Source organism: Pezoporus occidentalis, unplaced genomic scaffold (genome assembly GCF_034315485.1).
Source record: "Pezoporus occidentalis ecotype Australia unplaced genomic scaffold, CSIRO_AGI_Poc_V1 ctg226, whole genome shotgun sequence".
Classification (NCBI taxonomy): domain Eukaryota; kingdom Metazoa; phylum Chordata; class Aves; order Psittaciformes; family Psittacidae; genus Pezoporus; species Pezoporus occidentalis.
Genome location: NW_026914138.1, coordinates 297,370 through 314,530, shown reverse-complemented (window position 1 = coordinate 314,530; position 17,161 = coordinate 297,370). Strand labels below are relative to the sequence as shown.

The window sequence follows — 17,161 nt, the reverse complement described above, 5'->3', positions numbered from 1 at the left end:
TTTATTGTTTTCTATAGTAACACCCCCCATTTGTCTTATTTTTTTTAATAACATGCTGAATTTCAGTTAAAAAAAAAGCAAGTTTTCAACCTTTACAGGCTTTTTCCCTGCCATGGGCAGCACACAAAATGACACTGAGCAACTTGCCTTAAACCCTGAGTATTTCATGACCTCCCTGAGTGATCCCCTCCTTCAGTATTTGTATCCCTAAGGAAAACAGTGGGAGACAAGGTGAATAAAATGATGGTTGCCAAACAAAGAGACACCCAAAGACTTGCACATCCATGGAATATTCCAGCTTGAACTGCCTATGGATTGCAAAACGTTGTTCGATGTTGTGTTTGGGCCATGGATTTCCTTGGGTGCTGCGGTTACATGGGTAGCACACAGTACATTTTGGCTCTTATTTATTTGTCTAGTTCAAGGCTTTGGGGTTTTTACCCCTTAGGTTATCTCTGGTCTTGAGTTTGATGTTAATTTTCAAAAGCCATTAGCTAGAAGGTTACTAGAAGACATGTTTGATTTTCCACTGCAAATGGTTTCTTACCCGGTAATTATCAGGTCCCAGTTTGCAGAAGCACAATCCCCATATTCATGAGGGAGTTCGAGCAGGAAACCATGTTCAGCAACATGCAAACAGGGATACAAATGGCAAAATCATTGTATTTCAACATTTAAGCCTTCCACACCTGATTCTGGAAACTATATAAATTCACATCACTCATTCTGCCTGCACTAGCGTCAGCTCTGCGGTCAAGATGAAACTCACTGTAAGTACGCATGCTTCTTTTCCTTCCTATAAACTCAAATTGATTCAAAGCCATCGTGTTTATCTCTCCAAAGTGCATGTGCCTATCTAGAGCAAAAAGGTATTCTCTGGAGGGCATTTTCTCTTCCAGAGTGAGCAACTCAGGCCCCATCAATCTCCTCAGGTGAAGGGGTAAGGATCTGCAGGAAGCCTAAAATCCATGGCCATTTTTATCAGTGCTTTTGCAGGACTGGAGCAATGCCCTAATGGGTCAAGCACGTTCTTGTAATGCTCCAGAAGAAGGAATTTAAATCCCTTCTCTTCACTGTAGTGAAATATCTGGATATTATTGCACAGTGTCAGAAGCAGCTGCAGATTCACCTCTTCAAGAAGGAGCTTTTTCCATGTCTATTTTGCATTACTCAAGGGGAAAGCAAGGGCTATCGTAATTCCAGTATGCCAGCCCAAAAAGATCCGGGTTACGCTTAAACACCACATTAGGAGTTAGGATTCTCAGGACCAGATTTGTCAGCCAGACCTGCAGTAACACTTTGGTTTCCCATTTCCATTTCAGATTGTGACTGCCGTCCTTCTTGGAGTCTTGTTGACTCCAACCCTTGCTGAAGACGTGAGTACAGGGATCAAATGCCACATCCATTGATGTTGTTTCTATGTTCCCTTGCATTTTCTTTGCTTCTTTCCCCATCCTTTTGGAGGAAATGAGCCTAAAACATCTTTGTATATAAAACTCTTAAACCCAGCAGATGACCATTGTAAGATATAGGAATTACTCATGGAACTATTCCAGAATGCCACAGCCTTAATTCTCTGTCATGTTGGAAACACTGTGGTCACTCCAGGTGCTCCCTGTGGGCAGCATTGCTTCTATTGTAGCAGTGATTTGGGGACATAATAGACTGATTTGGAAGTCTTACAGTGTTGTTTAATTCTGTTTGGTAGTTTCCGAATCCAGAAGGAGGAAACCAAATTGCTGTTGAAGGAGGCTACCAAATGCTGAACCTCAACAACGAAAGGCACGTGGCAACTATTGAGCAGAGGAGCACCCGTGGCTCATGGAAAACCATCTGGAACTATGAGAACGTGAGTGGCAATTGCTTTATCAGAAGATGTCCTGTAGAGCTGACCAGAATACAGGACTTCTTTCTTTGATCTTCACATTTTGAGTTTTGGAGTGGAAATTACCGGCATTTATGACTTTAATACAGACTTTATTCCAATCCTAATTACTGAAAAACTGAATTCTAGTTGTCGATACCTTTCTTTTCCAGGGCTTTATTGCAACCAAAGTGCTGCCCGACAGATCTTGCTTCATCTCCACCATGAACAGAGAAGAGTTCCCTGGGTTCGACACGCTTCGCAGCCTGACTGAAGAGAACAGGGTAAAGAGTAGCTACGTGTGGAGTTGCACAACAGTGCAAAGCAAACAGATGACAGAGATATCACCACTTGCAAAAAGCTTTTTATCCAACAGTTACTTAAAACCCATTTAGATCACACCATTGATTATGAAGCTGTATCCATTTCAGTGACACTTTACATTAACCTTTGACAGGTTAGAATGCCCGCGTTCAGATGCTCGCAGTGGAGGGCTTGCATGTTTTAGTGATGGTTTAAAAAGCAGGCAATCTTTTGATATTGTTTTATGTTTGGAGGCTTTTGGCTTGGTGCTCATTATAACCTCACATTCTTTGCAGGCTAAAAAGGGTTTTAAGCAACTGGAGTTGAGAAAGAACAAATAACCCAGTAATGAGGAAAAAAGGTTAAGATTCAAGCTTTCAGAGCCTTTTCAAAGCATCGCATTAGCATGAGTTCTGTCATCAGGATTAGCACAGGCATTTAAAAACCCACCTCAGCATTCAGCATAGGAGCCTTTTGCACTCACTGGCTTCCCTGGAAGTCTGAGAGCTGAGTCCTTAGGAGAATCCTGGCTTTTAAGGGCAAGAAGGCAGGGTGGGGAAGAAAAAGGGGAGAGTTGTCCAAGTACAGGCTTGAGCAAAACCATCTGCCTTTAGCTGTAGCTCCAGGCTTGCTCGTACTAAAGTGCATCTCTGTACTTGCTTGTACTAAAGCTCATCTCAGCACCTTGCTTACCAGCAAGAGGAAGCACATTGGGGTGGGCTTTCAAATCCCACCATCATTTCGAAAGCCTACGTCCATCCCAGTCACCCCTTACACTACGTGTGTCTTTACCCTGGAATCATCAAGCTGTTTCTTAACTGTGCTTTTTCTTGGCTGAGGTTTTCACAGGTAGAAGGATTTTATTCTTCTGAACAGGAATGTAGCTTGGGAATTTGCCATGGGGGTGGTTTTCCCATAGGAAAAGAGTAGGTGCATCATTCCCCCCACACACACACACTCTGCTTTCTCTGAGGAACTTTAGGTGTGCAGGTTGCTAAGAAACAGCTTAAATTAGGAAACCTTCAATGGCATTAATTATTTTGGAATGGCAATACCTAAAAATAGCTCTGAGTCATTTCAATAGGAAATGGCATTTTCATTCCAGAGCGTTGCTTTGCAGATGCTATTGTTCAGACCTCTATGTTCCTTTAGGGCACAAGAGAGCATCTCTGGGTTCAGCAGCCATTCCTCCATGTTAATGGCATGAACCAGAACAGGAGTCCACAATGCTAAGTCATCATTCCAGAAACAGGAATACACATAGCATTAAATGCACTGACCTTGCTGAATGATGTTATTTGATGCCTAGATCCTGGAAGGCAAAGAAGAACCCAGAAGGGAGGTCACATTCATCGTCAAGGAACCTGTTGAGGACCTCAACTCCTATGGCCCAGACATCTCCAGTATGTGCAGCGGACTCACAAGCTACACGGCTCATGAAGTTCAGGGTGAGTGCAGGCAAACGAATGATGTCTCTATGCAGGCTTTTGTTTGGTTTTCCTTGGGGAATAACACACATGCTGCTGTTCCAACTGGAGATGGACACAAATCAGTGTCTCCGCAGATCCGGGTTGGAAGAGTGCTGAGCCACAACCTCCATAATGATCTGATCCAAACCCTTGCTACTCCTTTAGTAAAGCTTAAGATGGGTTAAGTTTTGGCTCAGAATTTTGCAGCTTTAATGCCAATGCAGAGAAAAAGGGTGGTCCAAAGAAGTGCTCTCCTTCAGGCTGCTGCTGAGTTTTCCAAGGAATCCCACCAAATCCTTGTGTTTCACAATACTAACCCAAGTTGCTCCATTCCCTGTAGGTTTTTTAAGGTATGGAATGATCCCATTACCTGGGAGTTAACAACTTCATATGATTCTCTGGTAACAAGAAAGAATGACAGGGCCTCATAACCAGCACAACCATATAATGCACGGATAGTATAGGGTGTACCAGTGTCCCTTTGTACTGCAAATCCCAAAGAATAATAAATAGCGTATCTTTGATCACTCCTTTCTTTGGTAAAGATCCAGCTGTGTTTGGTGACTACATTTGGTGGTACATGGAAGGAATTTCTAGTGCAGCAATGAGTAAAAGCATGGCTCAGAGCAATAAAGATACACCGATGTAGAGCTCCAGCTATTGCTATGGAGACCCATCTACATCAGCTGTCTTGCTGTAAGGCCATGACCATATTTTGATCACTTGCAACAGGATTTCTTGTACTGTGGGGAAACAAGAAGTTCTTTTCAATTACATAGGAAGGAACTGAGTTTTACTCCTAGGAGTTAATCCTGGAGCACCAGCAGAGTACTCAGAGCCTTACTGCAAGCTGATTGCAGACCCTGTCATGAGAAAGATGCTCTGCAGATCAGGCCGAGGATGGTGCATTCTGACACAGCAGCATTTCCACCTGCTCACTGCTTGCTTTGCTGCTTGAGATGGATTAAGTCAACTAAAAATGAGTGCAGTGTGCCAGGTATCAGGGGCTGGCGGTGAGCACCCATCTTCAGTATTAGCACATGGTATTCTGTTTCCTTGTTCTTATAGGACCCCAAGACACTTACAATGAAGGATCTTGCACTACACTTGATGTCATGCGTGCTGTGGAGCTTAAATACTGCCGTGGCTATGACAATGTGTGAAAATCTTGCCTTTCTTGAACCAAGATGCTCGAGAGCTGCTACACAAAACTGACCCCGAAACTGTTCATCCCCGGCATCTCTTCCGAGAGTGTTGTTCTTGATGATTCAGATGCTGAAACGGATCAACTGGTGACCATATCTTTCAATTAAAGGTCTTTAGCATGGGTTAACTCTGGCTACTTTCTCATTTCTATGCCCTTTATCAGCTGTGGGCACACCCAGAAAGCAATACTTTGATTACATCTCTCCTACCCCTGCCGAGCCCTTAGAGGTGGGCAAGTGTCAGCCTATGTACATTACAAATAAGGCATGCAGAGTTCAGACTTTCCCTTTCCAGACTCTTCATTCACATGGCATGAAAGCAGAAAGGGGAACAACACAAGGAATTTGCCTTTTTTAGTGGAAGAGGAGTCTATTTGTAGGATTTAGAGCTGTCCTGTTCCTAGATTCTCAGTTCTTTCCTATGGAAAGACTGTGGCTAGTGGCACTCAGGTACAGGGTTTTTTTGTACAAAACTTCAAAGATGATTTCCTCTGTTCCATCAAAATGCTTTGGGTTTTCCAGGTGACTGCAAATCTGTCTGAAAGAAGGATACCAGCCATGCAGCATCCCTCTGCTGCCATTACACTGGTCCCTAGAGGCTTTGCTCTGCAGGACACAGAGTCCACTTAGGCACATCTCGGGGAGAAGCATCTGAATGATGGGTTAGCATCTGAATGTGTGGGTTAGCACACATCAGGCCTAGCAGAGGAGAGAGACAGACAGCAGTTTGTTATGGCTGATCACTTTCCTTTCTGGAATCACCCAAGTTCCTTTAGCTCCTTCCCACACCATCCTCTCCCAGCAGATGGACACATTGGCTTCACTCTGCTGGGCTGAGAGCTCTGCAGAGCAAATACAGCAGGAGCAGTCTCACTATAGCTCCTCCAGCCTGCTCCATCCTCCAGCACTGCAGAAGATGGCTGTAGCCCAGCAGGTGACATTCAATGGCAGAGAGCCGTGCATAGCACGTGGGCACCAAGTCAGCTCTCATACACACTGCTTTGGGGTTTTCAAAAGCCACCTCCACCTGATATACCCCTATGCATTTTGCCCTATAAAAGAAGTGCTGTATTAAAGACAACAGACAATGCTCAATCAAAGGAGACTTTTAAGCATGATTAGGAGAAGATGATTAGGGTGAAGAGGGGAAAGAGTTCCATTTATCACTGCAGTCCAGACTCCAGTTTGGAGCATGTGTCAGTGCAATTAAGCCTCTTCCAATGAAAGTCTTCAAAGAGGATCAGGATCAGTTAAGATACAACATCTTGCCTTGTAGATGAATGGTCACCTCCTCCATGATTATAACACTTTGAAAGGGGCAGGTCAGACGCTGCAGGTCCAACAGTCCCTGCAGTAACAGGAAAAATAAATCCTTGGTTTTAAATCCCATAGGATTGGGTGAATTGCAGTCAGTAAATCCAAATCCTTCATCCTGCACAGCTCTGCTCCCTCCTGCTGGCATCCGTGCTTATCCTTAGCCTGAAACCCAACCGCAGGAGACCCTGCTATTCATTTAAACCAACAGTGCTTCAGCAGTGCTGCTTGTGTGCTCATTGCTCATAGATGCATGTTTCTACATAACCAGTGTTACCTTAGACTGAATTGCTTCAGATACATGCAATTTAAGGTCTCCAGGGTGCTAATTACTGCTCAATATCTACTCAACTGCTAATAATTACTGATAATCACTGTCCAAATACCTGAGCAAATGGAGCAGTTAGAAAGGGCCCTCTGATAACCTGGGCTGAACCTTGCCTGGCTGTAAGTGAACGTAAAAAAACCCCTTGCAGAGGTGCTGCAAGGATGCTCCGGCCTTGGCAAAGTGCTTGGGATTGGTTAAAGGCAAACACAAGCAATACACACTCAACACTGAGTAGAGGAGGGAAGGCTTTGAGAAGCGTGTAGCTTTATTACACAGCACTGTGCCTACAGCTCTAACCAAAGCTCATCTGACTGCACCCCTTGCTCCTAGGCAGAGATTGAAACCCAAGACCTGGAAAGCAATGCTGTGGCCTTCTTAGGTTATGGTAAAATTATTCCCTACCCCATGTTTTCTCCTGATTGGTACATTACAAGCGATGGGTTTTCAACTGTTCACAGACTACTGCTCTTTGGGAGGGAGTTATGTACATACACAGAGTGAAAAAGCTGCTGCAACAAACTGATCACCAGGGGAATAAGGCAGCACAGCTTTACATGCTGCAGCAGAGGGAAGTGAAATCAAAGCAGGGCAGAGTCAGATAAAAGTAAGAGACAAATGAATTTTGGAATTGGGGGGTGGAACTGGATGATTGGGGGTTGGAACTGGGTGATCTTAAGGTCCTTTCCAACCCTAACTATTCTATGATTCTATGAATTCTGGATCCCTTGAAAACTTGGAGCAATCCAGGGAAGGAAAAAAGCTTCCTTGGCCACTGGGTGACAGCCTCGAGTTGTACGTTGTGCAATTGAAATGGGAGCTCAACAGCCAAAGCCTGTTGTCCTACACCGTGTAGATCACAATAGCTCTGCTGGGTGCATTACACAACCTGAGGATACAGGCGGTGAATTTAAGGACATGTCTACACTGACAATAGGGAAATAGCTCCTGTGCAGTGATAATATGTTTGTGACAATAACACTGGGCACTGCAGGCAATTTGTTATTGCTGGATTACCCATGCAGATGCTGTAACAGCTTCCTGAAGGGCCATGAAAACTAGGGAACAGAAGCCATTACACAGGTCAGACTTTGCGAGGCAAAGGTTGTCCCCCCATCAAAGACACCCAAGTGAGCACTCACAGAACCTACAGGACACTGTCAGGGCCTACACCTCCCCTGTCAGGCACCCCACAGGTACCCCAAACTGACAGAGCTGCCTTCTGCCATGCTGTGGGTTTCAGAAAAGGCCCCATAGGACACATAGCAGTGACTAGATGATCACAGAATGGTTTGGGTTGGAAGGGACCTTAAAGCTCATCCAGTTCCAACCTCCTGCCACGGGCAGGGACACCTTCCACTAGAGCAGCTTGCTCTAAACCCAATCCAAGCTGACCTTGACCTATTCATACACTGAGGGCATCAGCTGGAGCTTAACTGTTAACTGCTGTGTGCAGTCAGATCCCTTATTGCTCACCCCTCCCGGAGCTGTTGGTCCTTTAAATCTCAGATGTTGCCTGTGTGAGAAACAAAGCCGTCACCACACATCCCTGCATGGTCGTTGTTATGCTCGCCCCTAAAGCTGGCCCGTAGGTGCCTGGTGCGCTCGGGATGCTCAAGCCCGAGCTCCCACCACGAGGTGGCATTCTCAGAGTTCTTTTTCCCTCCTGAAAACCAAACCTCCCCATCCTTCCTAATAACAACAATAATCGAGGATGGGGGGGAGAACACCCTCAAACCCTGCCTGTGCTGCCTGGAGCGTGTGACAAAGCCGGGTTTTGCCAGAAGGCTGCTGCTCCTTTTGCACAGCGCTGGTGCCGCTCCGAGGGAGGCTCCAGCCCCTTTAAGTAAAACAAAGTGGAATCCAGCATTGTGCATCTTGAAACCTGAGACCCAGGACCAGGAGTGCGAGGGGGAACAACGGGAAAGCCTCGCCATTCCCGAGGACAACTGCCGCGAGTGGAGCTTTAAGGGATAAAAGACGCTTTTAAGAGGGCGGTGGATGGCTTTTGTGCAGAGACCTGCGAAATAAAGGAGCCCGGGAAGAAGAGAGTTCTTTTTCTCCTCCTCTCTGGATACAATGGCCATTGCAAAGCGAAGCATCTTGAGATCCGGCTTCAAATGGCTCTTCCTTGCAACGTTTATGCTGGCCTGCGATGGACAAGGTGGAAAGCGAGAGAACGGGGGTCCTGCCTGTTACGGGGGATTTGATTTGTACTTCATTCTAGACAAGTAAGTGAGTTCTACTTTGTTTGCAAGGAAATCTTTCTCCTCTGCATGCACTGGGACGGCATATACCGATCCCGAGGAGTTTCCCTTGGATTCGGGTTTGTGGAAGTCACTGTGTCCCCTGGGGACCTGCCAGACTCCCAGTTGCTGCTCTGGGCTTTGGGTTTGTTGCTTGGGTCGGTCTGGTTTATAATGCCATTGGACTCCGTAAATCAGATTGTTTTCAGTGTTGCTGGGGCTGGTAACGAAGCTTTGTTGAGTGCTTGAAAGAGTGGTTGGGAAAAGGGCAGCTCCATGGTGCCCTCGGGTTTCCCGATGGCCAGAGGAGGTTGAGGCGCTCCTGGAAGTGGGTGCTATCGTTGCAGGCGTTACTTCTATAGCTGAAAAGGTGGAGGCAGTGCTCCTGCCTGGAGGTCTGATCCTGTTCCACTTGCTCCCGAGCTCCGTACACTCTTCCCTAACCTCTAAAGCAGCAACTTTCAGGTAACAACTGGCTCTGAGAGTCGACTTCTTCCCTTTGAAAGGGTCTGGCTTTGGCCATTGTGATGGAAAACAGCCCTATTTAAAGAGACCTTTATTTGCTCTGCTGAGTCACATTCTCTTTGTTTCCTGTTAATCAATTGCATATTCTGACTGTTTAACTGTTTATACCGAAGATAACTTCCTACCTCGCTTTTTTCATCACCGGTTCTGATGGCACCATCTTCTTGGCACTGGCAAGTTTGCCTCTTTACAGGCCCTCACATTCCAGATGGAGCAATATGGAATAGAAATGTGCTGAGCTTTGGAAAGCCAATACAGCAACGGACAAAAAGAAAGACTAGGCCAGTACTAGCTACAGTGATCCTCCTCATTTTCTGGATTAAGAAGAGTTCTTTTTCACCAGGGGATTGGGAATACTGGAGAATGTCTATGCCAGAGCCATGGTACTGACATTATTAACCATGAGTTTCAGACACAGGAAAGTAGTTGCAAGCTGCCAAAGCACTCATTCTGATCCTCTGGAGTGTCTTGCAGTAGCTCCCACATTCCCTTAGTATAAAAGACTTGGAATTCCATCACGCTTTGTTACAAAATACTGGGTAAAAAGTCAAGCCGAGACAGTGGCTATTGAAACGTGCCGCTTGTCCTAAGGCTTTGAGTCTTATTGCTCTCTTCACCGGCAAGATCTAAGTGCCTGGTGCATTGTGTTGCTTTGGCTGCTCAGCCATTAGCTGGAATACTCCCATTGCTCCACATCAACAAACAAAGCCAGAGCATGGCTCGTCCTTCAACTGCTGTTTCTCTGGCACTTGAAGCAGGATTGGAGGCTCTCTCACATCTGATGGATGTCTGTGTTACACCTGGGAGCCCATGCAGTTTTAACGGGCACTGATTTCCAGAGCTGGGCAGTCCTCTTTCTAAAAGCCATCACTTTCTAGCCTTGCTTAAGGGGTTATTTGGGTGGAAATAGGAGGCTTGGCACAAGCTTTAAAGCAGGCAGGCTTACCCCAGTGTATGCATCCAGGTATCCAGCAAACAATCCTGCCTTGAGAATTGCAGGTTTTCCATTTCTGGTGCAGAAATGAACAGGAACTGATGCAAAAGTTTCCTTGTCTCTAATGGGATTTGGAGGAGAGTTACAGTGCTTAAGTTACTCATGAGAACAATATGCCACGGGCCTGGTTGTTCAGCCTGTGAGGAGGCTGATGGGGACTTTCTGTGGTGGAATAGGTTATCCCATATCCTTTACCTTTAAACCTCTGTCGTTCCTCAAGGCTCAGCTGAAGTTCTAAACAACCTGAGCGCTCTTTAGCCTGGGTTTTGCACCTTCCAGTTGTCTAGAGGCTGATTTCAGAAGTCCTGGATGCAGTGAGGTGATGCCTATAGAGGCCTTCAGGCAAACTATGAAGTAATAGGCTCAGGGCTCACTTTGAAATAGCTCTAAAAGTGACTCAAAACGATTAAAAGTGATAGAGGGCACTGGGGCAGGAGAGACTGAGCTTCCCAGGCATGAAACGTGAGTCTGGGTGGTGGATGAAAGCCATTTAAAGCATTGAGCAACCTACTTGCTGGGATTGAAGGAGTAATAAAAACAACAAACACAGCCCTGGAAGCCACCAGCGCTGGAGCCCTTCTGCCTCAGGGATTTAGTGACTCCTCAAGTCCATGTAGTGCCCTGTGCATGTGCTGCTGCAGGATGTGCTCCAGCTGCTGCGCTGGGCTCGGTCCTTGGCCCAGCACTGGCTCTTGAAGCACATCTGGCTGCAGGAAGCTCTCTCAATGTGAATGTGTAACCCATGGGGAAGGGGCACGTGTAATGGGCTGTCCTCATACAGGGATGCTCTAACTTCCTGCAATGCTCTCCCTAAGCAAACTTGCTGGTCCAAGCAACCTGGGTTTCCTCTGGCTGTCTGCAGGCAGCTGGAGATGGGACTCCCTCCTCAGGGGGGCTGAATCCAATCTCCCATTTCTTATGGTCACGAAGGAGAAGCAAATCCAGGATTCAGCTGTTCAGGAGTAATCCCGTTAAGCTCTGCAGCCTGTGTCAAACACCAGCAGAGCTTGAATGATGCCAGACAGGCTTGTCTGGGGACAGTAGCCTCCTGTGTGCACTTGAATGTCTGTTATCACTTCCAAGAGCTCTCACCCAGCTTAGGTAGCAGCAGAGGAGCTTCTCACACTGTAACCATGGGACCTCAGCCTGGCAGAGTTATGCTCCAGAAGGGATGCAAAGACACCCCAGAGGATGCAGTTTTGCTGAAGGAGCTGTCTTCCCGTGGGTTAAGACTGGATGAATCCATTTCTCTTGTGCTTTGGCTGCAGAAAAAGCAAAGGGAGGTAGGGCTACAACTCAACTGGGTGCTATTTGGAGTGCAGTTGTATGCTATTGAGGTTACACACGGGATCTAGTCCCACAGGGTGCTGAGCATCTCGCAGTGGAGGCTGTACCAAGATGCTGTGGAAGGTGAGGCTGGCTTACCTTGGGAGAATTGCTGAGAGCTGGTCCTAGATGGCACAGCCACAGCCTTTTGTGTTCCTGTGCTGCTGAGGGGCTTCATGAGGCTCCCATAGACCCAAGGTAGCAAAACAGAGGGCAGAAGATGGTGCAGCCTGGATGCAAGATAAGATACGGGCCTTTGTGAAGAAGGAAGAGGCTGATAAAACCCAAACATTTGGGGTTTGCTGACGCTGATATTGCAGAAACATCATCCATGCAAGTCATTAATGAAGATATGACCCAGCCCTGGGTGTCCATTGCTGTCACCCTCTAACTCAGTGGACCATTTAGAGGCAGCTCCCAGATGAATTTAGCTGCAGGTAGGGAGGAAGGAATAGCAATGAGGATGTGTTCTCAGTAAGCTGTGGCTGTATCCACTCCATGTCAGAGGTGCTCCTTCCTGTGCTCTTGCCTACCGTGGGCATTTATATCCATGTGCAGAAAACTCACATGTGTGAAGGAAAACTTGGCTCTGAAAGATCCTTGGCCAGATGAAGCGAGTAATCCAAGTTTCCTATGATCCCTTCATTGCTCAGCCAGACAGCTGACCTGGATTTAACCACTTGTATTGAAGTGAAACTCCTGCTCTAGGGAGGCTATTGGTTGGGGTTTGAGTCTAGCTTGAGTAGCTGGAGTTACTGGGACTTAAGTGGGACTAAGTCCAGATTTACACTCAGTGTAGAAAGCCATAGGGGCCAGGGTGGGATGGAGAGCAGACAGACATGGCATCATCAGACATGGAAGCTGACCTGTGTGAACTGCTTCTGGTCCTAGTGACTCTTCCTATGGGAAATGTGAGCCCTCGGCAGAGCTAACCCCAGGACCCTTACAGAACAGAGTGATATTCCACCTGCTCGAACCTGAAGAAATACAAGCCTTTAGTAGGTAATGGTAAAATCGAGTGTCTGCAGAAAGAGATTCAAACTCATTCCTGATCTTCATTGACCCAGTCAGTGATTTCTTGGCTGTTTTCCTGGATTCACAGCCCGATTCCAGAGCAACATTTGCGTTGTGTTTGGATGGTGGCCATTGCAAGCATAGGGAGGCTGAGGGCTCAGGGTGCTAGCAGGGCAGGGTGGAGAAGCCTGCTCATTCTTGTATCTCCTTGCTTGTTGCCTGAAGGAGTGAATGAACTCCCAGTGCTGTGGGCAGCAATTGCAAGGAGCTGAGTGACTCTGTGAAATCCCTGCCTGTCAGGACCTGTGGATATGATTTTAGCCAGTGGGGAATCTAAGGCTGGTAAAGGGAAGGGCAGGAGGTGCCTTCCACCCAGGGCCACGTGTGTGCCTGCAGCACTCCGCACTGTATCCACTGCTTGAGATGTAAATCCACTCATGGTTACTTGTCCATCAGTTGTGTTTTGATGTGTCCGTTGACAGTCAGTAAGAGAAGAAAGCTCTTGGGCTGCAGCTGGGCTTAGAGGCTCATCCAGCTCTGAACTGCACCTCCCAACCCAGTTTGACAGCATCTCTTAGGAGCCGTTGAGTGTGGCACAGCACAGCAGTGTTTCCTCAAAGAATCAAACATCTTTGTGTTATTTAGTGTCTCTGAATTGCTCCTGAAGTATTTGGAAAGACAAAGAACACTTCTTTGCCTCATTTGTGTTCTTTTTAAAGAGCTCAGTAAAAAGATGCTGCAAAACTGCTTGGGTCAATGCCACCTCTGACTGCTCTGAGGCTTCTTGAAGTGAGCCCAAAGCTGTGTGAGTATAAGGAGAACTTGGATCAACATCAGTCTCTGATTTGGGTGTCTTTATGTATCTATATCAGCTGCAGGGCACAGAACTGTTGTGAAGTCTTTGTGGAAGAGTTTGTGGGCTTGATTCTGTTTCCTTCTGGTTTGTGAATTAAAGAAAAGCATGAGGACTCTGAGAAGGTGCAATGAGAGGCTTGGGAATGAGCAGTCTAAACAGTGCAAGACACCGTAAGGAGTTTGGGTTGCTGCAGCTTTGGGTTCTGGAGCATCCTGTCACAGTGAGCAGGAGAAAAGCACCTGCAGGAGGGCAGGGTTTAGTCAGTCTGGAAGCACGGAGCCATGTGGAGTGTCAATCTCAGCCTTGCATGGAGTCGAGATGTGCAAAATGCCAGCACAGTTGACCACAGAACATCTCATTCTCTTGTCAAAGCCATAATGGTTTACTTAGTCTTAATTTCCATTTACTGGGTTTTTCTCTCCAGCAGGAGAATTTGGCATCCTCATGATGAGCCTCTTCTTACATTGCACGTTTCTAGCATCAAGCATTCAGCTGCAAAGTGCTGGCTCGCTGATCATCGTGTTCCTCTCTGGGAATATGAAGAGATAATGATTTTAAATTTGGCTTTTATTATCTCAGAGTTAGGCTTTAGAAATCCTTGTCCCACTCTGAGCTCTTGGCCTGCTTTAAGAGAGGCTTTACAAGCGACGAGTGTCTTCTATCGCAGGGCTTCTGAGTAACACAGTGAGTGACTGAGCCAATGGTGCTTTTGTGAACTCTCTGCTGACTGCAGGAAGGTTAGTTGTATTGCTTTTATCTATTTTAGGTCAAGTGAAGACTTTAAAAAGCCTGCAGTGTGTTTCAGAAGATGATTTATGTATTGGAGGAGTATTTCTTTCTAAATGCAGACCTGGGCATTTATAGCCATACCCTTGGGCTTGACTAGATGGCTGCAGGTAGACTGCAAGTTATAGATGGAAACCTTGCTGTGCTAGAAGGAGTTGTTATGGTCAGCAAAGTGTGAGCCTTCATTTTGGTCCCCTTCTATAGCTTGTTCTGGTAGAGGTGAGGAGCAAATGGGCTGTAGACTATTCCAATTGTCCCACTTCAGTGCCTTTGGAACTGAAAGCAGGAACCATCCTCCTTTTGTGGGGTAGAGAGGGTATGTTTTGATGATGGTAGCAATGGTTATATCAGCCCTTCAAATAGGTGCTCACCATTCTTGAACTTCAGGTTGTTCCTTTTGTGTGCCAAGAGATGTTTGGGAAGGTTCCATGGAAAAAGAGCTGTAACTTCAGATAGAGGGAGTTTTGATCCAGAGGGCATAAAGATGGGACTGTTGATGGGAAACCAGGGTGAGGATGCTGGAGGGGAAGGAGGTGCAGCAGGAGCTGAAGCTTACTGTGTGAAGAACTAAAAGCACTGCTTACCCAACCACTGAAGCCCAGCAGAGCAACAGTTACAGAGACAAACACTTGAGGAGGATGTGCTATTGACGTGTTGACTGGCACAGCCCTGAACTGAGCTCTTGGGTTCAGCTTTATCCTGGCAAATGGTTTCTGACTTCCCAGAGCCATGGAAAACGACAGGGTTTTATGTGACAACCCACATACTTGATGCCTGCATCTCATTCCAGCTGCCCTGCTGCAATAGTCATTCTATGGGATGATCAACTTCAGTTCAAAGGGGAAGAAATAACCATCCTTTTACAGGCTGATGGAGCTTCTAGGGCAGTGTCTGGTTGCAAGGAGGGGTCAGCCGCAGGGGCTGAAAGCTGAGTTTCCCCATAGCATGAAGTGTAGTGTGGTTGTCCTACCTGCTGGCTGGAAGGGTGGTTTGGGTATACTTGTGAAAGGGTCTCGGTTCCATGTGTCTGAAAAAGGATGGTTCAGAAGATGTGTGAAACTTCAATGAGGTGTCCTTTTACGAGAGGCAGATATATGGTCCAAAGCAACGTACACGTTTCATTGGAGGAGGTAGTAACTGGTTTATGGTTAGTAAAGCCTTGGCTTCATGTGTCTTCTGGAGACCTATGTAACCACTGCTATAAAGCCATAGAATCATAGAACAGCCTGAATCTCCCTCTTTAGTTTAAAACCATCCCCCCTCCTCCTGTCACAACAGGCCCTGCTAAAAGTCTCTCCCCATCTTTCTTACAGGTCCCTTTTAAGAACTGAAAGGCCACAATAAGTGTTTCCCTTTATGCCTCACCATGTAATGACAATAAATACTTACTTCCCAGGTCAGTTCTCAGAACTGTTTGGGCTATGTGGCGTTGGTGGGACTGCAGTGCCTGTCTCAGAGTTATTCCATACACCTGAGAGGGACTTGCACCTGGGACTGAGCTTTGTGTGTCTCTGATCTCTCAGGTTGGGTGCAGTGGGAGTTAGTTTTGTGTTTGAGAGCAAGTCCCTTTCATCTGTTACAAGAGCCCAGTTTTCCCACTGTCTGTGTGGTTTAAAGAGTTTATCAAGGCTCGGTGTTGCTTTGGTCCTCCCTGATACACGTTTGTATAGAGAACAAGTAATGATTTCAAGTCCTGGTCTGATGAAAGGAAGGAGAGCCAAGAAGCAATGCAGCACTGTTAACCTTTGTCTATGATCAGGTCTCCTCTGCAATCTGTCCCTTACAGTCACAGGAGTGCCTCTGAGGTTAAAGAGGTGCATTTGCTATGAGTCCTTTGTGCAGTGAGTGATGGAGAGTTCATTGTTCTCCCAGATGGACCATGTGCCTTTGTACCTGTGCAAGGGCTCCCATTGCATATCACTGGAGGTTGTCTTTGCACATATTTGGGTCATATAGAGAAAGAAGAGCTTAAGGTACCATGGGCTGAGGTTTGCACTGAAGGGTTGCAAATGGGGAGAATAACATCTCAAATGCTCATCTCTTCTTCCTCAGGCTGCAGTTCAATGGGTTTCTGTCAGAACTTTGGTTGTTATTTCCTTATAAACGTTGTTAGTTGTATCCAATGAATTAAACAAGTGATGACACATTGATTTCCCAGCTCCAGGAAGGTGTTTTTTTTTCCCCCCAATATTAATATTCCGGTGTTCACAAAAGTGTTGATTCCAGAAGGGGCATTTAGTGCTGAAAGATTCTAATTAACCTGATTCTCTCCTGGTTCTTACAACATAAAGAACAATCCAATCCCATTGTGGTCCATGGCTTGTCCTCCTTTAGCTGAGGGGTGCAAGGATTAGGTACAGCACTTGAGATGTGGTTGAAGGTGTTTCACTTTCCCTGCTCTCCAGCCCAGTGGAAGCACTAGAGAAGGTTCCTAAACTGTTTTTCCAACTTCATTTGGTCTCTAAATACACTTGAGCTAAAAGCTGTGTGTAATGGGGGCCTATAGGGATGCTGGGGAGGGACTCTTCATTAGGGACTGTAGGGATAGGACAAGGGGTAACGGGTTAAAACTGAAGCAGGGCAAGTTTAGGTTGGATCTAAGGAAGAAGTTCTTTATTGTAAGGGTGGTGAGGCACTGGAATGGGTTGCCCAGGGAGGTTGTGAATGCTCCATCCCTGGCAGTGTTCAAGGCCAGGTTGGACAGAGCCTTGGGTGAGATGGTTTAGTGTGAGACATCCTTGCCCATGGCAGGGGGTTGGAACTGGATGATCTTAAGGTCCTTTCCAACCCAAACCATTCTGTGACTCTATGAATGGTGTGAGATGGTGGAGTTAATCTAAACCACAGCGGAGAGAGCCAGGTCTTCACTCACATAGGCTTTGTGAGCTTAAGGTCATGCTAAAGGTCTGTGCAACTGCTGTGTGTTATTGTCAA

The 17,161-nt window shown here is 46.4% G+C and overlaps 2 protein-coding genes across 3 annotated transcripts in view; both read left to right on the top strand.

The window, feature by feature from the left end:
- Positions 1 to 749: 749 nt before the first annotated feature.
- On the top strand, positions 750 to 4,927 carry LOC134164861 (gastrokine-1-like). Its single transcript, XM_062621057.1, has 6 exons — positions 750 to 770; positions 1,323 to 1,376; positions 1,709 to 1,849; positions 2,038 to 2,148; positions 3,477 to 3,615; positions 4,705 to 4,927. The coding sequence occupies exons 1-6, from the start codon at positions 759 to 761 to the stop codon at positions 4,797 to 4,799; spliced, it is 552 nt and encodes a 183-aa protein (XP_062477041.1). The 5' UTR covers positions 750 to 758; the 3' UTR covers positions 4,800 to 4,927.
- A 3,283-nt stretch (positions 4,928 to 8,210) lies between these two features.
- ANTXR1 (ANTXR cell adhesion molecule 1) overlaps positions 8,211 to 17,161 on the top strand; it is a 77,500-nt gene continuing 68,549 nt past the window's right edge. For both annotated transcript variants that reach the window (XM_062620956.1, XM_062620955.1), the window contains exon 1: positions 8,211 to 8,711. In XM_062620956.1, the coding sequence (XP_062476940.1) occupies positions 8,560 to 8,711 (152 nt within the window). In that variant the 5' untranslated portion in view covers positions 8,211 to 8,559. The remainder of the gene's footprint in view (positions 8,712 to 17,161) is intronic.

Coding starts and splice junctions, on each gene's coding strand:
- LOC134164861 (XM_062621057.1), top strand. Junction 2,149..3,476: donor GCCTGACTGAAGAGAACAGG/GTAAAGAGTAGC, acceptor TTTGATGCCTAG/ATCCTGGAAGGCAAAGAAGA. Junction 3,616..4,704: donor CACGGCTCATGAAGTTCAGG/GTGAGTGCAGGC, acceptor TTGTTCTTATAG/GACCCCAAGACACTTACAAT.